Source organism: Protopterus annectens, chromosome 1.part0, assembly GCF_019279795.1.
Source record: "Protopterus annectens isolate FY-2018-M chromosome 1.part0, PAN1.0, whole genome shotgun sequence".
In the NCBI taxonomy this organism is placed as follows: domain Eukaryota; kingdom Metazoa; phylum Chordata; order Ceratodontiformes; family Protopteridae; genus Protopterus; species Protopterus annectens.
Genome location: NC_056725.1, coordinates 1673708241 through 1673736154, shown reverse-complemented (window position 1 = coordinate 1673736154; position 27914 = coordinate 1673708241). Strand labels below are relative to the sequence as shown.

At 42.1% G+C, this 27914-nt stretch overlaps 1 protein-coding gene across 3 annotated transcripts in view; it reads right to left on the bottom strand.

The window, feature by feature from the left end:
• Window positions 1–647: 647 nt before the first annotated feature.
• The window catches only part of TMEM184B (transmembrane protein 184B), a 1551114-nt gene continuing 1523847 nt past the window's right edge, over window positions 648–27914 (bottom strand). For all 3 annotated transcript variants that reach the window (XM_044068425.1, XM_044068435.1, XM_044068443.1), the window contains one exon: window positions 648–7038. In XM_044068425.1, coding sequence (XP_043924360.1) covers window positions 6800–7038 — 239 coding nt within the window. In that variant the 3' untranslated portion in view covers window positions 648–6799. The remainder of the gene's footprint in view (window positions 7039–27914) is intronic.

The following is a 27914-nucleotide window of genomic DNA, read 5'->3' as shown; positions in this document are numbered from 1 at the left end:
TTTGACACTAGCAAGATACATTGGCAATTATTCCCTGTGAAACTGAAGTTTGACAGTTACAAGCACATGAAAATCAACATTACTAAAATCTGTGGCGAGTAAGCCTTTGATGACAAAAAGTAACACGATACTTGTAAAGAAATACAAAACAAAGACTGGCTGTATTTTCTGGAAAGTGGAACAGAAGTTCTGGATGTCCTGGTTAAACTACAATTCTGACTCCTCCACTGGCCTCCCCTTACCGTTTTTTAACAACAAACACATACTGGTCTCATTGCTCAAACAAAAATTAGGCAGTATAATGCAGAGATAGAGAAAGAGAAGGCCAGAGTATAGCAGGAGAAACAAAATTGTCTCAGATGCACTACAAAAGACTTTTGGGGATAAATTACAGGAATACTTAAGGCATAAAGGTAACTACTTACCATTCTGGAACATAGATTACAAATCCAACCAAAAATGAGAAGATTTAGAAGCAATTCCAAGTGGTATGTCGGCACAAGCCATAACCAATACACATCTCACAATATGAAAGATAAGAAATCTCTGCTAACAGTGCCAGGAAACAAGTTTAACTGACAAATTTAAAGGTTGTTTTCTAGAAATGCAGTAATTACATCAAATTAATAAAAATCACAAATCAAGTCTGACAATCTATAGAACTTTTATTTATAATTTTTGTTTCATTTTTTTAGCAGTAACTTCACAAAGACCAAAATAGAAGCAGCATCTCTGAGCTTTTAGGAATACACATAAAGATAAAAGGGCCAAAGATACAAAACTAGGCAATTCTTTCTTGTATCATACAGTATTTTAATCTCCTATATACAATATTGTAACTCTGGAAAATTACACAAGCATGTTACAAAGTCTGGAAGAGGCAGTGGAGGATATGAGAGTAAGACAAAGATATAGGGCAAAATATTTGAATAGTGCAATGATCCTCTGTGAAAACAGGACAGGCACGGTAATTAGCACTCAACCAACTCTCAACTCATGTCACTTGTACCCGAATTATATTGCAATGGGAATTCTGTCAAACTTGTCTCAATGAATTCTGATAGTGAACCAGTACTATACTGTGTACAGGATGAAACAACAGGTAACTTGAATCAAGATGAAAACAAGAGATGTTTGCAATAAACAAAATATACTCTGATGAATGCAGGAACCACTAAAATCAGTCTTTTATTTGATGGTATACACAGTTCCCACTGATGGCCTGTATGTATTGCATCAAAAGCACCACTCAAACACTATAAAGAAACTGAGCAGTTGAAACACTGTATTACCATATTTTTGGAGCAAGAAGTGTCAAAAGTCCAGAATTTGAACCCACACTGCTTGTTAATAAGGGACACTTACTCTGCAAATATCTTACTATTCTGTCCAGCAGAAATGTTATATTACCACATATCAGATGCAAGAAGCAACAGAACCCCCAAATCTGAAGATGCACTACTTGTTAATAAGGTGCAACTACTCGGCGGCTGCCTAAACCCTCTGTGCAGTGGAAACATTACCTTCCTGTGTATATGGGGTAAGAAGTGTCAAATCCCTCCCAGAATTTGAATCTGCACTGCCTGGTAAGGGGCATTTATTCAGCTGCCGCCTATACATTTGGAAACCATAAACAGTTGGAATGGAACCTTCTCTCCATATTAGTGACAGTGTAGAATGTAGGGGTTGTATTGGTTCAGTTTTAAAACTTCTCAAAGGTTGCGCTAATTTAAAATAATCATGTTATAAATGCAATGACTATTCTAAAATTAAAAAAAAGATTTTTTTAACTCTTCTTCCTCTGCCTATGAGCAAGCTATTTGCGAAGAAATCAACAAGGCACAGCTCTATGGAAGTTTCCTACTGGCACAAATCTGAGATACTCTCTGTATCAGCTGTCAGTCTGTTAGAATTAAAATACTTCAGTTGTTACCCTGCAAAGCAAAAGTGTGTTAGTGGCAGGTGTAGCCCGAACAAAGAACTGCCAAAATACGAAAGCTTACTGGTCATAAGTGGACAATACTACTTATAATTAAACAAACTAAAATCACCAAAACAAGTTCTAACAATAACAGATTTAACACATCTAGTTAAGAACAACTTCAAATTAAAGTACAGTCATTTCTTTTTTTCATCAAGAATCACTGCCCCATAGTCTCATCCAGGAATTGAGTTTTCATCAAGTCTCAATTTCTACATGCATTAGAAACTAAATGCACAAAGCCATAAGTTTTTATTATTTACTGGGTTTACACCATGTACACACCACTAAGAAAGGGAGATGTCAGCCAGAATACATATGTATGTATGTATGTGTGTGTGTGTGTGTGTGTGTGTGTGTGTGTGTGTGTGTACGCAAGCACGCATGTGCATCAAATGTGCATTTCTTTTTAATAAACCACTTGGGTTTCCTGAAGGGACCAGGTATACAGCACAAAAACATCCTGAAAAATGGAGCAAAATTCACTCACACCATTTAAAAGGACAACTGCAAGGAAAGACTGGATTTAGAGCACATGCACTCACACAGTGAAAAATATTCACATACTATGAACACTTGTAGCACCCTGAGTACAGTTTGACACTGAAAATGCTTTGATATTTTAAAGTTGTAAACATGTTATTAATGGCTTAAAACTACAGCCACAGAGGTATGGGAGTATTATCTAGAAGCATAGCAGCAAACATGCAGCTGAAGCACTGGCATGTCTGAAATTCCCCAAAACTGACTGGCTGGTGCAACAAGAACAACTTCTAGCATCTGGGCAGCTCTAAGTATACCTAAAACAGAAAACTAATTTTGTGAAGGCTCGTGCAAAGCTGATTAGGAAAAAGCCTCTACTTGACATGGCCTAGTGTACATTTAATGGCTACACAAAAAACACCATCATCAAATGACATCTATGGTCTCCGATGGAAGACACAACATAACTCCACCCAAGACACAGTCCCTAACCTACACCTGTGACATAAATCCTAAAACTCCCAGATCCAAAATGTAGTTTGTACAAAAGGTGCAGTAATACCTTAACTGCAAGCCTTTTCGTAACTGTCAAGATTAATCAATGTTTTGGCTTTATGTAGGTCCCCAATTATAAATTGCAACATCTTTCCAAACTTAAACCTCAAAAGACAATACTCTGAACACAACAATCATCTGTAAACTCAAGAGGATGACAAAAAACTAAACTAAATCTGTTGCTTATGCTGGAAAAGAAAGAAAGAAATGTTACAACACACTTGATGTTCTCTTCAAATGCATTTTAACTGTTCCATGGCATGTACTGACCATAGCTTCATTGAGATTTGAAAGCACATACTTGAAGGTGGTCCTGCTGTCACATACTGCAATTAAAACAATACCAAAGCTCTTTCAATACCTAACAAGTCTGCGCTCTAACCTCACTTACATATTTATTTACACTCCGATGACACAGTTAGTGACACTAGGCCAATAGTCTCTTTACAGGGAGCCTCAAGGTGGTATTCATACTGTGTGGAGGAAATTTGCCAAGGTATCAGGTACTCTCTTCAATAAGTGTACTGGAGTTGCACATCCACCTGAGCTACCACAAGCTCAGGCAGATATGGCCTTGATTTAATGTTTCTTGCAAAGGACAGGGCACACAGGAGTGTAGCACTTCACTTATGCTGCACTGCAATCTCAGTATTGGAAAATGAATCCAACTACCTGATGTGCAAATAGAATCCATGACCTTCACATCTTCCAGCACCAAAAATTAATGTGCTACCTGTTAAGCTACTGAAACTACTCTTGCAAATCATCAAAACAAAAAAAAAATTGCTTAAATTCCAAAAATGTGCAAGTTATGGTCTTGTGCCTCCTGGCATATTTACTTTCAAAACCTCTACTCAGTCACTCTAATAACCAATTCTGCTTCTAAAGAATACCCATAACCAGTGCCACAAATGTAATACAAGTACTGTGCCTTCTAAGATGGGATGCATTTTAGCCACTGCAATACTCTGCTTGATTATCTCAGAAACTGAACAGGTAAATGAGCAAAACATAACTATGATCTTAGTTGGGTATGGACAGTATATCCATGCCCATGGCAGCAGCAATCACTTTGGAGAATTTAACAATCTCTGTGGGGTTAGTACAGACCCTCAGCATTACATGTCCATACTAAAAACTGCAATAGTGCAATAAATCTTCAACTCTTTTCATCTAGACACAATTCCTTCAAAAAAGCACTGTTATGCTAAATGACTGCCAAGTCAACGGGGGCATTTCATAACCACTCTTTTACGGCTAACAATCTTGTTTAGTCACACTAGGTCTAAGCTCACTGCAGCTACTATGACTCAGATTAAATTCTACTGTTGCTGTGACACAAGAGAATGTGCTGCCCTTTATTAGAGCCAGACAAATACAGTGGCCTGAAGAAATACAGCTCCCTTTCTACAATGCAAGGTCATATCATGGCATGAACAGGATTGGCAATGAATACATAAAGTTCATGCTTTACTTAAATGGCTCACTTGTCACAAAACATTGCTGCAGACAAGAACAATTTCAGCAAACTGGTAAGCATTTCCCCTAAAGATAATTTTTTTATTTGCTGAAAGTAATGGCCAATTACTAATGTATAAACATAACACAGCACTTTCCTGACTCTGGAAAAGTGCAAGGGAAATGTTCACTTTCGCATTCCTGACATACACCTGAAGCCATTTCCTACTGACATTATGCGTCACATATTTCGGCTGTATGAAATGTAATTTCTGGCACCATTTTCATTTCATTACTATTTGTTTTGAAAATTCATGTGAACATATTACAAATCTTAAGCTGCAAAACAAACTTTTACAACCTATGCTTTCAATCATGTTTTTCATACAACTTTAACGGTTGTTGAATACAGGAGGTATAGCTTCTGAGGCTTTCTGTTAATAGTAAACATACATTACAATCACCCTACAAATATGGTATTATTTTATGCACTTAATCCTGAAAAATGAATTGTGTGTATGCGCAGGCACGTGTGCATGCATTGTGTAGAACATGAGGTAGAGCCAAGGGCAAGTGGGTGGGCAAGTTGTGGGCAAGTTCTGGATACTTCTCTCTAACTACTATACAAACTATAGAAAAGATAACTTGCATCCTTTATGTAATGTGGCAGACTAATAAAACAGATCTCGAGGTTTGCCCACTGCAGACTACAATTATCTACCCTTGCAGGGGGGTTTGTTTTTGCATGCTTCCCTCAGATAAACCACACCTAACAACAAAACTGGCTGAAAGATTTGCAAATAACAGAAGCAGCTTTCAGTTCCAAGACTGGACAGTGAACTACGTGAGCATACAATGAAAAACATGACCAGTCTTACCTACCTAGAACCAGAGGTAAAGCATTTTCATTTCTGCAGAAAACTGAAAAACCATCAGTCATCCTGCATCCTTCTGTGTGCTGTCAATATAATAAAGCAAAATAAATATTTGCTTTTTTCTTCCATTTGTAGATACAACAGAGAAATTTTCACCAGTGATATTAGTAAGCACAAATTCTAGAAAATAATGTATGATCCCTGTGTGATCTCTCTAGATCAGACTTTTACAAATGCTTGCTTGAGTCTATCAAAAGGAAAGTATTCTTCCCATCTAGGAATATTGTTTAAATGGACTCAAATGTGGAAAATGTAGATTAAAACAGAAAGGTATATTGCTAACTGCTTCAGTGTATAAATTATGGTAATATACCAGTTTGCAATGTTCTGCCATCTCAGGCGACCTGATGTCCAAACTGATTTTGCCTTTTGCTACAGAGCACATAATAACAGCACTGTTTCTGCAGCTTGAACAGATGTGTGCTCAACTTTGCTAGGTGTATGTCCTATATACACACAACTCCTGTTGCAGTGAACTATTAAAAGTTACATTTGGCTTACACAATCAAATAATTTAATATTCTCATAGAAATGTATAAAATGAGCTAAGCTAATGAAGTAATAAATAACTTTTAAGACATTACTTATGTAGATTGGCAGCATGATATCGTGAAAAAGTGACAATGCCTAAACACAAAATGTCCAGTTACTGCCCAAAATGAAAGCCCACTAATCAGCTTTAGTAAATCTTTGAAACTCCTTCATATTTTGAAATAATGGAGGATGAATTTTACTTTGTAATTATGAAAAAAAAATCTGTAAAATTTCAACATTACCTTTAAGATGACCATATCTTTCTTACAACTATATGCACCTGGGTAACATCTACAAATTGGTGATAAAGGTTCCACAATCTCCATGACATAATGCCAGGGTCTGGTTGACACTTAAACTAAGTACAAACAATTTGAATTCCCTGAATATTTAGTGACTGGATTTTCACTGTCAGAGATGTAAAATATTGGACTGCATCTCAAGAGCTGTACTCCACGGTAATCAAAATACACTGCCTATCATATCAAAAACTCTGTGCATATGGGGTTCCTCACATTCTGCATTTCCAGACATTTTGAACAGCAGCAGCATTTTCATTCAGCATCTCTACCTGTAGCTTATTTCAGAATTTCAGATACACATTAAAAGTTTGTCACCCCACTCCCAACAGTGAAGTGGCAATACTTAGAAACCGCTGTAGTACGATCTGAGTTTTCTAAGGGGTAAAACCCTCTCAAAAAATAATGAATTTTTGAGGCAGCAAGTAGCTTGTACAAAGGGCTAAAACTCCATGTAATTTAATTTAAAAAGATACTCAGACTACACACATCTCAACTTTTTTCTGCTCTCAACATAATAGAGACTTAGAGCACAGAAATATGGTTCTGTCTACTTAGAATTCGTCATCTGAACTAAGGAGAAGGGTCTTCTCATTGTCTCTGGTGCTGGAGCAGCTGTGCGTACGAGAGATGATGTGACCATTGTGCCATGGCGTGCTGTGCTCCAATGTAGACTGCTGTGTGTACTGCTGGTAGGCAGGAGAGAAGTTATGAATGGCATCCTGTACAATATCATGAGGGTTCATGGTCTCCTTCAAGCTGCTGGAGATACTTTTCATTGGAGCACACCGACCTTAGGGGGAAAAATCAAAATAGTAAAACAAATCTAATAAAACTCAGGCATAATCTGTGACACCTAGATTTTTAATGCTTTTAAGATCATTAACGTTGCTAAATTTCTGTATCTGTATAACACCCTTCTCATGTATAAAATCACAATGTCCAACTTGATAATACACTTGGTTCTGCAGAGCTGCTTTTCTTTTTGACAAGAGAAATTTGGAAAAATTATAGTTATGTACTCACCGTAACTGCATCTGTGCTGTCTGATTTCATCCTTCCTCATCCAGACTCTGCTACACTTTGCTGTGAGGGAAAGGTTAGTTTGCTTTTTATTTGTTGCATTTACTTTATTGCCTTTTTCTACTTTGAATATTGTGATTTGTTTTATTTACCTTGTGTTTTACTTGTATTCTGCTTTTAACTGCATATTAAAACTTGAAGAGAGACCACAGCTCTGTCTCTTGTGAGTCAGGCAGAAATTAGTACAGGTCAATAGAACAAGTCAGTTAAGATTAATCATCTGTGAAATGAGGGGGTGGAGCTTGGAACTAAACCTTCTATTTAAGGAGTAAAATAAAACATTTCAGAGCTTTACTAGAAAGGCTCACCCAAACTTGGCTACACTTTGCTGTGAGGGAAAGGTTAGTTTGCTTTTTATTTGTTGTATTACTTTACTGCCTTTTTCTATTCTGAATACTGTGACTTGTTTTATTTACCTTGCATTTTACTTGTATTCTGCTTTTAACTGCATATTAAAATTTGAAGAGAGACCACAGCTCTCTCTCTCTCTTGTGAGTCAGGCAGAATTTTTTCCCCACCAGGTTACTGTAGTGTTCTTATACACCACTGTCTTCTTAGTTGCCTTCCCCTTATGTTAATTTGACCATGCATCTCATTTCCTCTCTGTTTTTCTGGCTTGTGTAAGTAAGCACAAAAGTATCATTTTGTGAAATCACTCCCCTTCAATTATTTAAATTTATTGGCCATCCTAATGTATTCCATAGTGCCAGAATACAAAAGTGACCACCCCCTTTCAATCTATCTTGCTGTTTTAAAAATAGTGACTCTCCACTAAAACGTAACTTTTTAGACAGGTAAAACTTAAGTTACCTACTTTCACATCTGACTCCTCTAGTGCACACTGCAGTGTTTAGGATAAACCATTTTTTTTTTCATCTTACCTTTAAGCATCCCTGTGACCAGCAGTTGCTTTAAAACCTGCTGGAAAGTAGTAGGAAGTCTTAAACTGATACAAGCACTCAACTCTCCTTGTTAATAAGGAGAAATTAATTGTAGGCATTAAACAGCCTATAAGTGCAAAGTACCTTGCTAAGGTAAGGGAAAATCGCTCTTGTACTTTACGAAAAAAAAGCAACAAACCAGCCATGTCCAAGGGTCAGCTTCCGGTGATTTCTCCTGTCAACCTGGTGAATCTGGGCATACTGGGGCAATGCAGAAATTGTCTCATGTACACAGACAACCCTCTCCTCCTACCACCCAACACTACAACCTGCGAGAGATGCACTTACACAGCCAAACTGGAAGCAAAGCTCTCTCCACCCAAGATTGTGCTAGACAGTCAAAGAGGAGAAGGTTAACAATTGCACTACACCTCAAGCAACACATAGCCCTTCTAAACCCACACGACCAACACCTACACATAGCAACACTAAACCAACAATGTGGAGGCCCTTAACAGTAACCTGCTCAAGCAACAAGGACCTCCGAAGCTGAAATGCAATCACCAATCACAACCAAAGTGTCACATAGCTCACAACACCAGTGTGCCACCCAACAGCAGCCCCTAAGGCAAGACAAGGTACCCAACACTTTAGTTACAGGTGACTCTATAACCAGGCACACTGATGTCCCACTTACCAGGCTGAACAAGGAGAAAATTACAGTCAGCTGCCTGTCGGGTGACAGGATCCGAAACATAATGCATGACTCAAGTCACTCCATAACAAGTACAAATATGACTCTGTCACTGTCCATGTTGGAGTGAATGACTTGAGACGTACCTCCCTGGACTACACGAAAAGAGACATGGAAGATCTCTCGGATCATGTGGCCCAGGCAAGTACGACCCTAGCCCTGAGTAGCATCCTGCTTTCACCCAGAATGACACCACAATATAAGGACAAAATGACTGACTTCAACAATTGGCTAAGCTTCTGGTGTCATTCAAAGGGGATCCAGTATCTGGCTGCCTGGGACAACATGATAGACAGACCAAGATGCTTTGCCACAGATGGTCTGCACCTGTCGTACCTGGGAGTCAGGTTACTAGCTAAGGCTCTTGCCACCCCTATAGTGCATTGTTAGGCAAAGTTCAAAGGACAAAACCCACCACTGTCACAGGTACAAGCATGCAAAATCTGAAGGTAATGCTACTCAATGCTAGAAGTCTAACTCTCAAAATGCACTCTCTCGAGGCACTCCTAAAAATGGAGAACATCGATATTTATGCAGTAACTGAGACCTGGTTCAAGGCTCTAGAGAGCACCCCTGCAATACCAAGCTACAACTCTTACCACACTTGTCGGCCACCAAACCAGGACCGAAACACTAAAGGTGGAGGAGTGTCCATATTCACCACGGATATTCACAACACCAAGCTAGTTGCCCAACACAATGCATTTGAAATTCTCCAGATGAAACTAACAATAGGTAAGACTGCAATCCAAATTGTAGCTTGCTACAGATTCCCCACCATGCCCCAAGATTCTTAATACATCTTTCTAAACATACTGGAAAATATTAAGATACAACCAAACACCCTAATACTGGGTGATTTCAACTACCCTGCCATTAACTGGGAAAACTACTCGTATACCAACACCTTTGCCTAGCAGTTCTCGGAATTCATAAATTCCAATGCCCTGGATCAACTAACCTTAGTCCCACCAGGGGCTCCAATATCCTAGACCTGGTCATTACCAACATGGGAGATCGATGCTCCACACCTATAGTCAACCCCCTCGTTGGTCAGGTCTGACCATAAGCTAATCACTCTTGACATCCACATCCCACACCCCAGTAAGGAAACCTCCGTAAAAAACTTCTCCAAAGCCAACTTCATGCTACTCAAGTCAGAAGTGACAAACTCACCCATGCAGACGGGAACGGAAAATTTGACTGCTAACTCCTACACTAAGGCACCGTACTAGCACATCCACTTGTGCATGAATCGTGTCATCCCCAATAGAACCAAGATGCTCTCCTCCAAAAAAAGAAAGCCAATCTGGTGGTCCCTTGCCATAAACAAATTTTACAACAAAAGGAAGAAACTGTTGCAGAAAAGAGGAAAATCCCAGGATGCAAAAAACTCCCTTACCAGCCTCAGTAAGAAGCTGAGATCCCTCAAAATCCTCCAAAGCTAGTTATGAAAATAAAATTGCCAAAGATTCCAGAGACAACCACAAGGCATTCTATAACTATGTCAAGAATCTAAACGGCAATGCTCAGATCTGCTCTGAGCTACAACAGAATGGCATTAAATATACTGATCCCAAGGATATTGCTAATATCCTGGCAGACTGATTCAGTGCAAACTTCACCTCACTATCACCCCCTAAAGGGCCCATCTCAATACCAAAAGATTGCCAAAGTCCGGTAATAATGGCCACACAGGTAAAAAACGCACTCTCCAAAGCTAAGAATACAGCATCCATGGGACCAGACGACATCCTAGACTGTGTACTACATGAATAACAAAATGAACCGGCACTTCACCTAAGTGTCATGTTTAATCATAGCCTCACCTCAGGCTTCATACCCACTGAGTGGGCTACAGTTATCCCACTCCACAAGGGGGGATCCACCTTGGATCCTGGGAACTATCACCTCATCAGTCTGACGAGCCTGATCTGCAAGGCCATGGAACTTATAAACAAAGACACTGGCAACCTTCAAACACTGGACCTCACCCAGTTTGGGTTTGTGAAGGGCTGATCTTGTCTCCTGAACCAGAGCCGTGAACAATACTAAGGTTGTCCACACAGTCTTTCTGGATCTCGCCAAGGCCTTCGACACCAAGCCCCCACTCTGGAATCTTAGATAAACTTACTAAGCTGGGCATTAATCCCTACATCACTCGATGGGTTGCCAACTGGCTTACTGACAGAACCCACACTGTAAAAGTAGCCGACCCCAAATCCAGCTCCAGACAAGTGGAGTACCTCAGGGTTCAGTCCTGGGACTGCTCTTGTTTGGCATCTACTTCTCTGAAGTACAGGCCAACACTACGGGACTCTGGCTAACAAAGTTCTCAGATGAATGCAAACTGGGAGCCATTATTAAATCCCTAAATGATATGGATATTCTACAAAAGGGCCTTACAGAAACAGATGCTTTGTGCTAGAGCCATGGGCTCAAGCTCAAAGCCAAGAAATGTACAGTTATCCTCTTTGGGAAAAAACATGCACCCATGAATTACCCACATAGGTAGTACACTAAACACCAAAAGTGTGATAAGAGACTTAGGGACACAGGTGGACAGTGGTCTCACCTTCGATAACGACATCGCCACAACAGTCAGGAAATCCTTCTATGTGACACACCTCAACATTAAGGGCTTTTCATCCAGAAAAAAGGAGGTCATTGTCCCACTGTACTCAACCCTCATTAGACCCATTATAGAATACAATGCCTCGTTTGGTATGTACCTCTCAAGACATCTGCAACAACTGAATAGGCCACAGAAATACCTCACTAAAAAATCACAGGCCTAAAGCAGATGCCCTATGCTGACCATCTAAAAAAACCTCCACCTATGCTCGGTCGCATATCATCTACTATTCAGAGGAGATCTCTGCTTAACATACAAGGCCATGTCAAACCCAGAGCTGATGGACATGCTACACTTAAAGAAATCCCAATCCCTCAGAGACGCACGCTCCAGGGATCTAAACCTTGTCAACACAATGAACAAAACACGCTACATGCTGGAGGGATACGTTCCTGTCCCAGAGACTCCCCAGACTCTGGAATAGACTGCCCATACATGTCAAGCAGAGCACCTCTTTGCCCCTTTTCAAAAGGAACCTTGATGATTGGATGGGAGATGGGAAATTCACCCCAGGGATCACGTCAGTCACCCTGCTAGACAGGGGTCAAGGGGAAGTAAATACTGTGGGCAGAAATTGCCAGGGAATTGTTACGGCTAGGCTTGTACAGGCCCTAGGGCCGATAGCCTAGTACCAACCTATGAACCTATAGTGGGGTCTCAGATCTGACATCAGACTCATCTTCGGCCACTTTGATGGACTTCAGGCTCTGCAGCTCAAGCTCTTCTCTTTAACCATAACTCCCTTCTCCTCAAGTTACTGGAGATCAAGTCTGCCCTCAACTTTTTCCTTATATTGTGACTAGCTGAATAATTAGCTATGAACATCCTCTGAGGCAAAAAAAAAAAGAAGTTATGCACCTACCATAACGTTCCATGTTTGTTGTCCCTCATCTCACCTTCCTTCTTGCTGTTTGGGTTCGGAGCCAATTCTCGGCTCCAGCACGGACGATTTACTATAGCTCGAGAGTTTTTACTGGCTAGAGGCTACCCCTTATCCCAACATGCCTAGTGGCAGCTACCCAGATCTTGTTTGTAATAGCCCACACTAGACATATGTAGTAAAAAACAATTTTTTACTAAGCTTTTATACATCAAGGTAGGAAGGAAAAAGGAAAAGACACTGCATGGTTAACTAACCTGGTATGTCAGCAGGAAACTCAGCCAGTGTAACCAATAAAGAACTCCTCTCGAACCTCCAGGAAGGGGGAAGGAGGGGGGGATGCAAGAAGGAAGGCGAGAAGGAGGACAACAAACATGCAACATTATGGTAGGTACATAACTTCTTTATGTTGTCCCATCTCACCTTCGTTCTTGCTTGTTGGGACTGCGTCCCCAGCACCTGGCTCTTGGGTGGCTCACTGGAACAAACTCTTCAGGACCAAGGAACCAAAGGATGCCCTATTCCGGGAGTCCACATTCACTTTGTAATGAGAGATACAGGTATGAGGATTTGCCCATGTTGCTGCTGCACAGATTGAATCTAAAGGCAATTTAGCTTGGAAGACAGCAGAGGTTGCTAAGGTCCTGGTTGAATGTCCTCTGGGCTTTCCTGGAAGTGTCTTATGAATAACTGATTGTGTGTGACAGCCTTTTTGATAAGGTCACTTTTGAAACTGGAGAACCTTGTTTGTTGTCAGCAAAGGATATAAACAATTGGTCTGATGTTTCTGAGGTCTTTGGTTCTGTATAAATAAAATGTAATTGTCTATGAACATCCAATTGGTGTAATCTATACTCTGCCTTGTTGCCGTAATTGGGGAAGAACACAGGAAGCTCAATGGACTGATTTAAGTTGTACTCTGAACAAACCTTTGGCAAGAAGGAAGGATTGGTCCTAAAAGAGACCCTATCTTTGTAAAAAATGAGACACGGCGGGCAAACAGACAAAGCATACAATTCAAAAACCCGTCTAGCAGAGGTTATAGCAACTAAGAAGATGGTTTTCCAAGATAGAAACTTGGGGGGGGGGGGGTTCTCTTACCGGAGTGTTGTACCTCATAAGAATGCTCTGCACAACTTATGTTAGAACCCAAGTCTCCTACATGAAAATTGGAGATGGCAGCAAGTTGGACCCTAATAGTAATTGCAGCTGCCCTTTTTCAAAGGTTTCGGTCAAAAAGTCAAGAATTTTGTGAACAGGAGCCGTACAGGGATCAATATTATTACTCTTGGCCCAATAAGAGAACCTCTTCCATTTGCTAGTATAAATCCTCCTGGTAGTGGGCTTGTGGGAGGACACTAGGATGTGTTGTACAGCAGGGGAAATGTTAGAGCCTGGCTATGACTGGAAGTGAAGTAACCAAGCAGTCAGCTTGAGAATTTGAAGGGCTGGATGAAGCCCGCCTGACTGATGCGTCAGGAGGTCTGGAACTGGGTCCAGTATCCAAGGCTCCAGTAGAAGATAATGGCGATGAAACGGAAACCATATCTGGTGATGTCAGTAAGGAGAAATGAGGATGAGTTTGCGACCCAACGATTTTGCTTTCTGAAGTATCTTTGGAATGAGAGGGAAAGGTGGAAAGGCATATAGTAGTTCAAGAGACTAATCGTGAACAAGTGTATCCCTGGGTGACTGTCTCGGAGGGGGAACTAGGGCAAAGTAGCTGCTGCATTTGTTGTTTATGGGAGTGGCAAAAAGATTGCAGCATGGCTGGCCCCATTTGCGGAAAATCAAGTCCGCAACTTCGGGCTTCAGGAACCACTCATGAGGCATGAGGATAGTCATGCTGAGCCTGTCTGCTATCATGTTGGATTTTCTGTGAATGCGCGTCGCAATCAGAAAATGTTGAGAAGACATGGCTCATTGCCATACTCGAAGCACCTCCTGACACAAGGGGTATGATCTGGTTCCACCCTGTTCGTTGATGTACCATACCACTGACATATTGTCTTTTCTGGATTACAATGGTCCCGGTAGGTAGAGAGTCTTGAAGTGCTTGCAATGCGAGAAGCACCACTCTTATCTCTAGAACATTGATGTGCAAGTGGCACTCATGTGGTTGCCATGTTCCTTGGACAGCCCGTCCCAGACAATGCCCCCCCCACCCTATCTGGGAAGTGTCCCTGGTCACTGTGGCTATCAGAGAGGGGGTCTAGAAAGGGTCTGCCCAAAGTGACCTGGGGAGTGACAAGCCACTATAGTACGTCCTTTTTGCAAGATTCTGTGATCAAGATCATGTGCGACATTGGCAAAATCCTGGAAAGACCACTGAGCGAAAGGAAACCACTGTAGAATCCACATGTGGAAGCATGCTAAAGGAACTAGGATAATCACTGCAGCCATTGAGCTCAGTACTTGTAAAACTTGTCTTGTCTGAACTCTCGTCTTCTTTATGAGAAACAAAACTTGCTGACGAATGGTTGACATCCCATCTTGAGGCAGTTTTGCTATCATGCGTCTTGTACCTAAGTTTGCCCCTATAAAGGTAATAGACTGACAAGGCAGACATTTCGTAGTTTATGGTGATGCCTAACTGGGAACAAGTTTGGATTGTGTGGTCCCGTGCTTTGATCAGTTGATGCTTGGTGGTAGCAGTGAGGAGCCAGTCGTCTGGATATGGAAACACCTGAAATCCTAGACGCCTCAGGTGAGCTGTGACCACTGCCATACGCTTGGTGAACACCCTGGGGGCTGTGGTGAGACCAAAAGGCAGGGCCCTGGACTGATAATGACTGGCTCCCAGCTGGAAGTGGAGGAATCTCCTGGATTGCCTGTCCATTTTTATATGGTAGCACGCTTCCAATTGTCCTGACCCAAGAAGGGAAGGAATGGACTGCAGTGTTACCATCCAGAACTTTGTCTTTTTTATCAATTGGTTTGCTGAGACCCAAAATGGGTGTCCAGTCCCGTCTTTTTTGGAACAAAAAAGAACCTTGAGTAAGTTCCGGATCCAATTTGGTCTGCGGGGGACCTCCTGGATGGCTCTTTTTTCCAGCAATCTTTGAACCTCTAGGACTGCATGATCCCGAAGACTGGGTGGAACATCTGGGATAGAACATTTGTCTTTTGAAGGGGGGGGGGGCTGAGAAAAGGGAATTTTGGAACCCCTGGATATTAGACAGTACCCATGTTTCTCTCATGATACATTGCCAGGCTGCTGGGTACAGTGATAGTCTGCCCCTGACTGCCTCCAGAGGTGGACAGCCGGGCCTCCCTTCAAGAGTGCTGGAAGGGCCTAGCAGAGAAAGTATCTCTGTTGCCCTGCTGTTGCAGACCCCCTCTGCGGCGAGGGTGGCGTATTCCATTGTTACCCCCTCTGCCCCTGGGGGAAAAATCTCCATGTGTGTGAGGCAAAGATCCCTGGGATTTTCGGAACCACATTTTTTCACTCTTCTGACCTTTAGGATAGAGTCTAGATGGAGTGGAAAAACGAACTACGGCAGAGAGGGTCTACTTCACTATGTCGAAAGCTGACAATATTGAAGCTGATATTGTTGGCAGCACAACATCGAAAGTCTCCGTAGGGGGAGATTTCCGTTTACCTCAATGTAGTGCGGTCTTGGAGTTGGAATATTTAAGTGGGGGGGGGGCGCAGGGGGCTTGCCCCCCTGCCTACGCTAGTTAGTTTTTATTTATATATTTTTTTTACGTTATTCGATGTTTTACTACATCGCTCACTAGAGGCCGACCTTTAGTGATTTGATATAGTAAAATTTCGATAACGTGATATAGACGCAGCAGAGAGAGTCTTGCCATCCAGTTCACAGCTGGTGTGAGTCTCGTTTACCTGAGGTCCAAACAAGGATGAGCCATCAAAGGGGGCGTTGGTAAATGAAGACTTCAAAGGTTCCGCAAATTGACAAAGGCGCATCCAGGAGCGTCTCTGCAAAGCTACTCCGGTACCTGCTGCCCTACTCGCTCCATCTGCCACATAAAAATGACCCCCATAGAGAAGTTAACCACGGAGGTCAAGGTCGCAAGCAGGGAAGCTGCCCTGCTCGCAACTCCCTCAGCTGTAGGATCTTGCAGGGTATCTCTTAGCTCATTCAGGAGATCTCTCTGAAGTCATGTGAAATGAGAAGTAATTGAGCAACCTGAAAGTAAAGGTCGCTGAAAAAAACATACACTTCCCATATCTGTCCAACATACGAGACTCCCTGTTCAGCAGATGGACAGATGAAGTTTCCACAAGTTCTTTCTTAGTGGCTGCTGCCACCACCATGGCATCAACAGGGACCCCTTTGGACAGGAAAGACATCCTCTGGAGCAGTAAGTCTCCTCTGAACTGTTTCCATGGTCTCTGGAGCGCTCCACGCCTTTCGACTCACTACAGTCAAAATTGAGTCGAAAGGCAGAGAAACCCAAGAGGTGGAGGGTCAGGAACCAAATGCATCCAGGTAGACAGACTCATCCTCAGGAGGAGCTAGGGACTTCCAGCAAACCCTCTGTCTAACGATTTCCAAGATGTCTGAAAAGGAGACATCCGGAGTCTAGATGCTTCCTCTTACATTTCTTCTTCCATGGGACCTCCTCCGAATGTTCTGGGGAGGTTTCGGAAGAGGTGGGGTCACCCATTGGGGTGTCCTGAGGCACAGGTTCCCTACACTTGGAGGCAGGAGAAAGGACAAAGGCAAGCACAGGCTCCGAGGGAGAAGGAACCAATGGAGCAGAGGGTGGAGCAGTCTCAGGAGACAGCACGCTCATCACCTCAAAGGCACCACGGTCCTGAGTCGAAGGGGCTGCCAGTTTCAAAGAGCCCAGAGATCAAGTTCAAACTGGGAGCGATGGCTCCAAGGCTGATGTAGGAGCCGAGCTCACCTGCGCCGAACTTCTGAGAGGGAGAGCGGGTCGGACAAGGGTCCAATGCCACTTCCCCCCTCGGAGTCAGCGAGAGAGCTTCAGCACCCAGATCCCTTGATGGACTGAGACATCAAGAAGATTGGAACGGTCGTTGGAACCGATAAGGGAGAAGAAACCGAAACTGATGGTTCCACCATTACGACCTCCATGCACTCCAGCTCTGAGCTCAAGAGTCTCGGAGGAGGAGGAATCGATGGAGAAGCTGGGGGGGGGGGGGGGCCGAAGGAGCCAATTCCTTATGGGCTGGGCTCGAAAGTAATTTAGCAAGTGCATGTGACTTGAGGAGCCTATTGACCACTCTCGCCACGTCATGGCCTGAGAGTCCAGAGGACCGAGAGGAGTGTGAAGAGGACCGGTGACTGCCCGCTCCGGGTTGTAACAGAGGAGACTGTTGAGAAGAGTGTACTGGTTCCAAAGAAGAAGACCTTGATCTCTTATGGGTCCAGACTGGCTCCGAGGATACAGATGGAGCAGCCAGAGACTTAGCTTTGTCAGAGCCAATGCTGGGAGCCGACAGAGCTGAAGGCTTCTTAGTGATTTTTGTCTGTTTTGAACTCGGAACCAATGGCTTGGAGTGTTTCTTGGACACTTTGTCTGGCTGAGGACCCTGAGATGAAGAATCTTGAGGGTTCTTCAGGAGGCCACATAAAATAAGCTTATTTCTTCTCTCCTGCAGGACTCTGGAACTAAAAGCGTGACAGATCAAGCAAGAGTCCTGCAGGTGAACAGCCCCCTAAACAATAAAATCAACTCATGTGCTCGTCCGTAAGGGACATTTTCTGGCAACACGAGTCACATTTTTTAAACCCAAAGGGTTTCAGCTCTTTAGACATGGTAAACACTAGTCAAGGAAACTTTCACAGTACCAGAAAAAACAGAAAGCTATCCACTAGCAGCACATTACAAGCAACAGTAACTAGGCTGTAACAGTTAACACAACAACAAAAAAGGAAGAACTTTTTTTTTTTTTTTTATTTAACGGGAGAAGAAAGAAGGGGGAGAGCCTCTAACTTAAATGGCGACTCTCCTGATGGGAGAGCCTCTAACTTACATGGAAATCCCAGAAAAGGGTGAGGAAAGAGGAAGAACCCTCTAATTTAAACGGGCTCTAAGGGGAAAGCAAGGCCTGAGGAGAAAAAACAACGGCCAAAAACAGAACAGCAGAGAAAGGGGTTGTTAGACTAAAAGGGGATAGTACACACTTTAACGAGTCAATACAACCACAACAAATCAGAAAATATAGCAAAAAAGCACAAAGTACTTAGCCTGAGCCAGTAGTAGCAATCTCAATGCTGCAAGCAGCAAATGAGATCTGGGTAGCTGCTGCTAGGCATGTTGGGATAAAGGGTAGCCTCAAGCCACTAAAAGCTCTCGAGCTATAGTAAATTGGCCGAGTCGGAGTCAACCCAACCAGCAAGAATGAAGGCGAGATGGGACAACAACATCAACCATTACTCAAAGGTGAAAAAAGGAGAAGAGAAAGAAAAGGAAGCCCTGAAGCCCAAGTAACATGACTGACAGGGCATATAGGAGACAGTCAAAAAAAGGAAGGGGGATAGTGGGCTGGAAGTTGAAGGAGGACAAAAACAAACCGCACAAATGAACAGTTGTAGTGAGTACATAACTATAACATCAGATATCTTTTTCATTTCTTCCTCAACTGATGGGACACAGCCCCCTGCTACTGTAATACTGGGTGGTCCTCAAGGAAGGATATTCCAGAGCACAGCGAGCCAAAAACTGCCCTATTCCTAGACAAGGTGTCCAGTTTGTAATGAGCTATATAGGTATCCGCACTGGATCACATTCCAGTTGCACAGATGTCATCTAAGGATGCTTTAGACCAAAAGGAGGATGATGTGGCCATAGATCTGGTGAGTGTGCTTTAGGATGTTTGACTAAAGATAGGCCTTTACTCTTGAAAGCAAAAATAAAGCAAATAATGGGTCATCTGGGTAGGGTCACTTACGATACTGCTTGGGCAAATCTGGTCTTGGAAAAGGATACAAATAGTTCTGATTTCCTTTGGTCTTTAGTTCTGTGAATGTAGAATCTGAGCTGAACATCCAATAAATGAAGCATGTATTCACCATTGTCAGAAAAATTTGGAAAGAAGACTGGCAGGTTAACTGACTACTTAAGATTTGCTTCTGTCACCACTTTAGGCAGGAAGGAAGAATAAATCCTAAGGGATATCCTGTCCTTGTGAAAAATCAAGCATGTTAGTTGAGAAAAAAAAGAGCCTGGAAGTCAAATACTTATTAGCTGATGTAAGGGCAACCAGAAAAAAATCTTTTCCATGGCAAATACGTTAATTCTGCCCTGGCTGAAGGATCAAAGGGGAGCTGAGGCAAAGCTTAAAGGATAACTAGGGTGTCATGGAGGGATAGTGTTGCTTGCCAGTTCAGGAAGAAACAAATGAATGTTGTGGGTTCTTGTTCAAGCAGCTTTATTATATACAAACACATCACAAACAAAGCTAAGTAACTAACTTATAAACAACCTAGCCGTCATGCACATTGATGTTAACACTCTGGTTGCACCTTCAAAATGGCACTGAAGATAACGTGCTTGAAATTTATATGTGCGCACACAGACTTAGAAGTACTTCTTAAAGGTACAGCACACACCTGTTATTCTACATCCTCCCTCTTTGAGAAATGAGTCAGGCATTGTCACTGGTATTAATAAATATGCAATTTACACAGGAATAATTTTCATCATGCAATTACACAAAACTAGTTACATATATAAAACTATGTCCAAGTTGCTGTGTATTTTACACTAGCCTTTGAGATGAAACCATATTGTGTGACATAAAATTTGGGACCTGGTTTAGCAACCGGGATCATCTCTGCTGACTGTTCAATCTTATGAACATTGGGACCATCTGTTGGAACAGTATCAGGAGTCAAGACAGTTTCTGGAACAGGAATATCATCTGGACTGCTCTGAGAGTTAGTCTCTTTATCATGGGGACAATGTTGCGATGTGGGTTCTGCTACAGGAAGATGCCTGCGATTTTTTCTGTACACCCTTGGATTTAACAAAATAGGATCTCGGCTCTGGAAATGTACTCGTTACTTGACCAATCCGGTCGAAACCTTTCGCTGTTTGTATCCTTACTCTCTCTCTCCTTTTTTCAATGGACGAAGAAATCTGCTCAATTTGTCATAGCTGGACTTTTGAAAAACACACTTCCTAAATAACTGGGCTCTAATGGCTTTGTTGTTTTTAGCTTTAGGCCTCAGTAAACTAGAACTGATGAGCAATGTTGTTCTGGTTTGCCTGGAGAGAAGTCTCTGAGCAGGTGAGACAAGTATATCATCACGGAGTATGTTTCTGAGATTGAGTAAATTAAAAAAAATCAGTATTATCACGCTTTGACTTCTCAAGTAATTGTTTTGCACTCTACTGCACATTCAGCAAGTCCATTTGATTGCAGATACTCTGGACTACTAGTAAAATGTACAAAGTCCCACTCTCTCGTAAATTTTTGAAACAACTGACTTGTAAATTGTGTACCATTGTCAGAGACTAATTTCTGTGGACTGCCATGGACTGAGAAATGGCATCTCAACTTAGTGATGACTGTAGTAGAAGTTAGAATAGGTAGAAGATCGATCTCAAACCAATTTGAATAAGAGTCTACCAGTACTAAATAAAGTTGACTGTTCCACTTGAATCTACTACATCCATCTTTTCGCCAATCGCTGACACACCATCTACACAGAAAGCGGACTGTTGCAGGTTTACTTGATCAACTTGTATTTTTGAGTGACCCTTCTTTGTAACTGTTAGGGCTACTTGACTTAAAACCTTTGAAAATGGTTCCATTTTTTACATTTGTGGCATTGCTGACCAAATGTTATGCACTTTTCTCTTCTGGACTTATGGCTGGCACAAGAGCGACAGTTAACAATAAAGCTTGATTTGGGTTTTGCTGACTCACCCTTATACTGTCCTGAGCAGCATCTGTTCTGCACTGGATAACCTTGGTTCTACACTGAGCATGCTCCTTTAACTGAACTGGTCTTGGAGTTTGCTAGAAGACAACGGGTTTTACCTGGAATTCCTGCATGGGCTGCTGCTGCCATGTGCTTAGGCCTGCTTTTGTCTGTCACATGCTGTATGATGTCTACATTAGCTCTGGAGCCTGTTGAAACCATGCTTTTATCACTTTTACCTTTCTGTAACTTCATGGATCTGACAAATCTCAACGGCTTTGCTCAGCGTCAAGTCACTGTCACGAAGCAAAATCTTTCTCACAGCAGCATTATTAATACCACACACGAGTCTGTCCTTTATTAAATCATCTCTTAAATCACCAAACATGCACGGTTAGCTTTGTTTCTTAGGTCAGTAATATGAGCTGCAAAAGTTTCCCATTGCTTTTGATCTCTCGTGTAAAACAAATGCCTCTCTAATGTAATATTATTCTGGGGGTTACACATTTCTCTGAATTTGCGTTTCTTCCCTTGGTTTAGCCTGCACAACAATACAAAGAGTTTCTCCATCACCTTCATACACTGCTGGTGCACATACAAATGAACGCTCCCTTTCGATGGCCTCTGACCCTGCTAGTTTTAGCAAAATAAATGCCCTGGTGTGTGCATCTTTATCACAAAAAAGCAGCTTGTATAAATATATCATACCCTTGCTGAAATATTCTCCAATTCTTTGCAACATTCTGATCAAATACAAGTTGTGGCTTGCGAAATCTGTCTGCCGCACTAACATATCTTAGTGAAGACTTTTGCAAATAAACACACACACACACACACACACACACACACACACACACACACACACACACACACACACACACACACACACACGTGGTTGAAATTTATGCCAGTACTTGCAATAGCACAATAAAGCCTCTGTATAACTGAACTTTACAAAATACGTCTCCTGGGCACTGTACTATTCTGAAATCACTTTACTGTAAAAGGCACTTTGTCTTAAAATTATTTTACTGTATGAGCCAGTAATCTTGAAATTATTTGACTGTAAAAGTCATTTATCATCATTTTAAGAAACCTTTTGAATAACTGCATAGTGCAAATAAACTGGGCTATAGAAGCTGAGGGCAAGAAACATTTCGAAGCAACTGTACTTTACAAATAAACTATTTTGAAGTAATTTCAATTTGTGAATAAACTGTTCTGAAGTAATTACACTTTGCAAATTAACTGGGTGGAAGAAGCTCAGAATGAGAAACACTTTGAAATAACTGCACTTTACAAACAACAGTACACAGCACCCTGAAATTTCCCAAAATGGCTGCACTTTGCCAAATACTCTGTATAGTGCAAGAAACACCCTGTAATGGCAGTACTCTGTGAATAGACACACCCATGCACAGGAAACTTCTCGAAATGGCTGTATTTGACTGCACTTCACAAAATAGTAGCACTTTGCACACAGCAAGCTCTTCGGAATAAATGCACAGTAAAAACGCACACTGTAAGCACTTTTACACACTCTGAGATACTTCGAATAACCCTAGTTATGCTATACAAGGCTTCAATCAATGCGAAATAGTAATATACGGCAAAACACAGTAATTTGCCAAAACACATACACACACCTTTTTTTATCTATGCTCAATGTGCCCTTTTCTGCCCTTTCTGTTACATTTGTTTTGCTCATTTAATCTCTTTTCATGCCCATTATACTTTCTTCTGCTTGTTTTAACTTTAGATGTGCTCATTTTATTTGAAACATGCTTATTTTTATCAAATAACCTTGTTTCAAACTTTTTTTATGCTTCTCTTTTGCATAATAAACGTTTCTGTGCTATTTGTTTGCATACTCGTACATTATTTTGCCCTTGTAATGCTCCATTTTATCTCTCTTAATAAATAAATCTTGTGTGTATTCTTTTTACCTCTAGCTTGCTTCTGCCCATTTTTTTCCTCTCAGCTCACTTAGTTTGACTTCATCATTACTTCTGCACCTCGTGGCTCTGAAGAGTAATCTTCACTATCCCAGTTCTGAAACCATGTCGCTCACCAGGTTAGGAAGAAACAGGCGAACGTTGTGGGTTCTTGTTCAAGCAAGCTTTATTATATACAAACACATCATAAACGAAGCTATGTAACTTTATCTTATAAACAAACTAGCTATCATGCACACAGATGTTAACACTCTGGCTGCACCTTCAAAATGGCATTGAAGATAACACATTGGAATTTATATGCACACACAGACTTAAAAATGCTTCTTAAAGGTACAGCACACCTGTTATTCTACAGATAGGGACCTTAATAAGAGGCTGAAGCAGAAAAGTACCCTTAATAAAAGCTTTACACAACTTCACAGAAGCTAGAGAAGAGTAGTTTTCACTTGGGTGAAAATCTGAGATGGCAACCAGTTGGACCTTAACTGTCTAATGACAAGCTCCATTACTGAAGATGGAAATCAAGAATAAGAACGAGATGAACAAGGGAAGAAACCTTGGAGTTTCTAGCCATCACCGAAGTGCAGAAACTATGCAGTCAACTTAACAGATTGAATGGCCAGGTGAGGCAAATCAGATGAGTGAGACAGAAGGTACTGAACAGGATCCAGCACCCAGGGAGGGATAACTAGGCGAGTCCACAGGAAGAAAAACCACACTGGAGAGGCCAGAATGGGGAATGACGATAATCCTGTTCTTCCACTGCAATGCTTTCTGAATAAACAAGGGGATGGCAGAACTGGAGGAAAGGCTAATAGTAGTCTGGAGGGCCGACTGTGAACTAGACAGTCTTTTGGTGACTCCCCCGGGGGAGAGGGTTGATCAGGGCAAAGTACCTGCTGCACTTGACTTGTTTCTTTGGGGAAAGAATGAAAATGGTATGCAATAACTTCTGGATATTATACTCTGCACCCAGGTATCTTTTGTAATGGATATCCAGGCTTCTGGGTACAGAGATAAGCATCTTCCAACTGCCTCTAGAGTACAGTAGTCAGATAACCCTTCAGGGATGCTGAAATGACTTCTCCAAGAAAGGAACTCTGAAGGTTTGGTGTTGCAGGCCACCTCTGCTACAGGGCTGGCGTCTTCCATTAGAACTCTCCCCTCTGCCACAAAGCGATGTTTTAGAACACTCCCCTCTGCCACAAAGGGATGTTTCTCATTGAAATCTTGTGAAGAACCAATCATCTTTCTCCCAACTCTCTGGTTTCAGAAGAAGGTCCTTTGAGGGGTAGGAAAACTCCCACAGTAGATAAAGTCTTCCCATCTTGTTCACTTCTAGAGAGAGTCTTCACCTTAAGGCCGAATAAGATGGCTCCATTAAAAAGGGCATTGATGAACAAAGACTTGAAGGGTTCTGCAAAATTATAAATGCGCATCCAGGCATGCCTTCTAAAGGTTATTCCTGAACCTGCAGCTCTAGAAGCTCCCTCTAAGGCATGAAATATCAATCTCATGGAGGCATTAGACAAGGACTGGAGGGTGGCCACTTGTGATGAAACCATCTTCTAGTCCTCCACAGACATGGACCCTGAGAGGGTAATGGAAAATTGTTTCATCAATTCCCTCTGAAATCTTGTCACGTGTCAGATAATTTAGAGACCTGAGGGCAAAGGTCACTGACAGGTAAAATACACTTCCCAAATCAGTTGAATAACTTATATGCCTGTTAGGGTGATGGACAGCAGAACTCTGTTCCAAAAGCTTTTTCTTAGTGGCTGCCACAACCACCATAGCATCCATTGGGGGACCCTTGCTCCAATGAACCCTTATCCTTGGGTGCAGCAAGATATTTGTCATGGCATTTGGGAACAAATCAGATGCCCTCAAAGGGTGAGCTGGGGACCCTTACCCTTCATCAAAGTCAGTGTCTTCGGTTAAAGACTCTTGTGGAGGGTCTAAGTGTCTCCTCTTACATGCACTTCCAAGAGAACTCTTCTGTGGGAAGCTCTGGAGAGGACTTGGAAGTGTTAGCACACTCCTGAATGAGGACAGTCTCGAGACTTGATCGGATTTCCTGATGGGAGAGGATGGAATGACCCAGTGTCCACAGTAGACAGCTGAGCATGGGGTGGACTTGAGAGGGGTAAGGATATCTTTTCATCAAGGTGGAGAAGGCTCTCTCCACTACATGGAAAGCTGAAGCCAGTTTCTACTGCAGTGGATCCATAGAAGCCTGTGCAGGATGAAACACAACCTCCACAGGCTCCAACCTCGAAGCAGAGGTCAGAACTAAGCTGTCTAATGCAGAGGCTCTGACAGGAAGTGATGACTACAAGAACATTGGAGTCAAGCCTGCCCCACTCCCCCCGAATCTACTGCCAACACTAGAGCTCCAAGACTCTGCTGGATCTGACAAAGTCAGACCCATCTGAGTCAGAAAAGGTGTTGGAGTCATAGAAGACCAAGTCTTAGGATCCAACACAGACAAGCTCAGAAGTGTCAGGTTTGAAATCTCAGAAACCACTGGATGGATTGGAGGATGACTCAAAGGCTGGGGTTGTACAGTAAGTATGCTCGAGAATCTAATGGGAGATGACGACAGAACATCCAAATGAATCTGGTTATGAGAAATTTTCTCATCATCCTATCCACATCTGTTTCTGTTAACCTCCTAGATGACCTGAGGGAAGACCATGATGAAGGTGGATGGAATACCCTTTGAAGTATATTATGGAAAAAGGGCAGTGCATCCTCAAAGTTACTGGCTCCAGAGAAAATTTTGCCGAAGCTTGAGGTGACAGATTTTGACTGAGTCAGATTCACAACAGTAGATAGCTCCGACTGTTTAGACCTGTTTGGAGTTGGAGCCAATGCTTTTGAGATTTTCTCAGGTGGAGGAACATTTTGAGGTAGAAAAAATCCAAAAGGTACTAAGATATTATCAAAAGCAACATTTATTCGCCAAGATCTGCTTAAGCTAATGGTTACCTCATCTTATCGCAGAAGCAGCAAATGAGATTTGAGCTAACTGAGGAGTAGAAGGGAGTTATGGGTAAAGGGAGGAGCTCAAGCTATGGAGCTTAAAGTCTATCAAAGTGGCAGAGAATGGATCTGATGTTGGATCAGAGACCACATCAGTTGAAGACTAGACGAAAAAGACAATATCAGATCATAAGTGATAAACAAGCTAAACTTCTTTAGCATGAAATAAAGGCTGTCTGCTGAAGTTTAAAACAGAATTGAAACCCATGTTTGTATTAGCCGTGTTAAAGTGGCCAAAATTCAGCTTTTCCTGAATAAGATGAGCTTCATCATGTAGGTGCAAACAGTGTTCTCCATCAACTACACCTTCTGAGAATTTAGAAAACGTCAAGAACACGTTACTCACAAAAAGAAGTTAATCATTTCACTTAACCTCCATGAAGTGTAAGTATAACTGAGGCAGAACCATCGTTATCTGTCCCATGACAGCAATGCATCATTTGGGACTAGTCTTTGTTTCAAGTTGTAAATATGTATATGTTTTGGCCACTGGGGCATAACTGCTAATCCTTACACTACCTTGCCTTGCAGCAGAACCCACAAGACATTTGTATACAAATGTATTCCCCACAGAACTTTTAATTCTGAGAAGTACAATGCCAGGGTCCCGTGTATGGCTTTATTTTCCTGTTTAAATGGGTAGAAGAACATCGTTCTCGCAGAAAGGTGTCAACTCTGGTAGATGAAACATCTGTCATTGATGAGGACAATGTTAATAACACATTCTTTGCTCATCAGGTAAAACTTGGTGTTTCTGTATGTGTGTGTATATGTAAATACAGTTACATGTCTGTTTTGTTGGACGTTGACATCAGGTAAATTGCTATATTAGGGCGGCCACGGTGGTGCAGCAGTTAGTGTTGCTGCCTCACAGCAAGAGGTTCTCCAGTAAGATTCTCGGCTGGGGTGCCTTCTGTGCGGAGTCTGCATGTCCTCCCTGTGGTCGCGTGCATTTCCTCCGGGTGCTCCGGTTTCCTCCCACATCCCAAAGACATGCAATAGGTGGATTGGACACTCTAAACTGGCCCTAGGTGTGAGTGAGTGTGTGCATGTGTGTGCCTTCTGTGGAAGGTTGGGCACCGGGCTGGCAACTTGACACCGTAAAACTCCACTGCCAATCATGAGCGGACAGATGATCCGCTGTGGCGACTCCTAACCGGGAAAAAGCTGAAAGAAGAAGACGACTCTCCAAGTACTACTTTTCTGACATACCTCTCTGTTACCAGACCTTACATAATTGAAGCAAAACTATTGCTGGTGTGTGTCACGAGAAGTCACATGGATTACAATACTCTCAAAACTACACTAACTGCTAAATCGTTTTCTGCGGGTAAGAATATAGTGCACTTAATACAGTGGCAGATTGTAAAAGCTAAATAAAATGAGAAAAATGCACTTCACTCTAAGGGGAGAAACACAGAAGACCGAGACCAAAATGAGCAGTAAGATTCCAGCACAAAGTATTTTCCATTAATACTCCTGTAGCGCTCCATATGTTCATGAAAGCAGATCTAGGTGGCAGCACTACCAAGTGGAGGAAAACGTAGGAAACTGTCCACCTGCAAA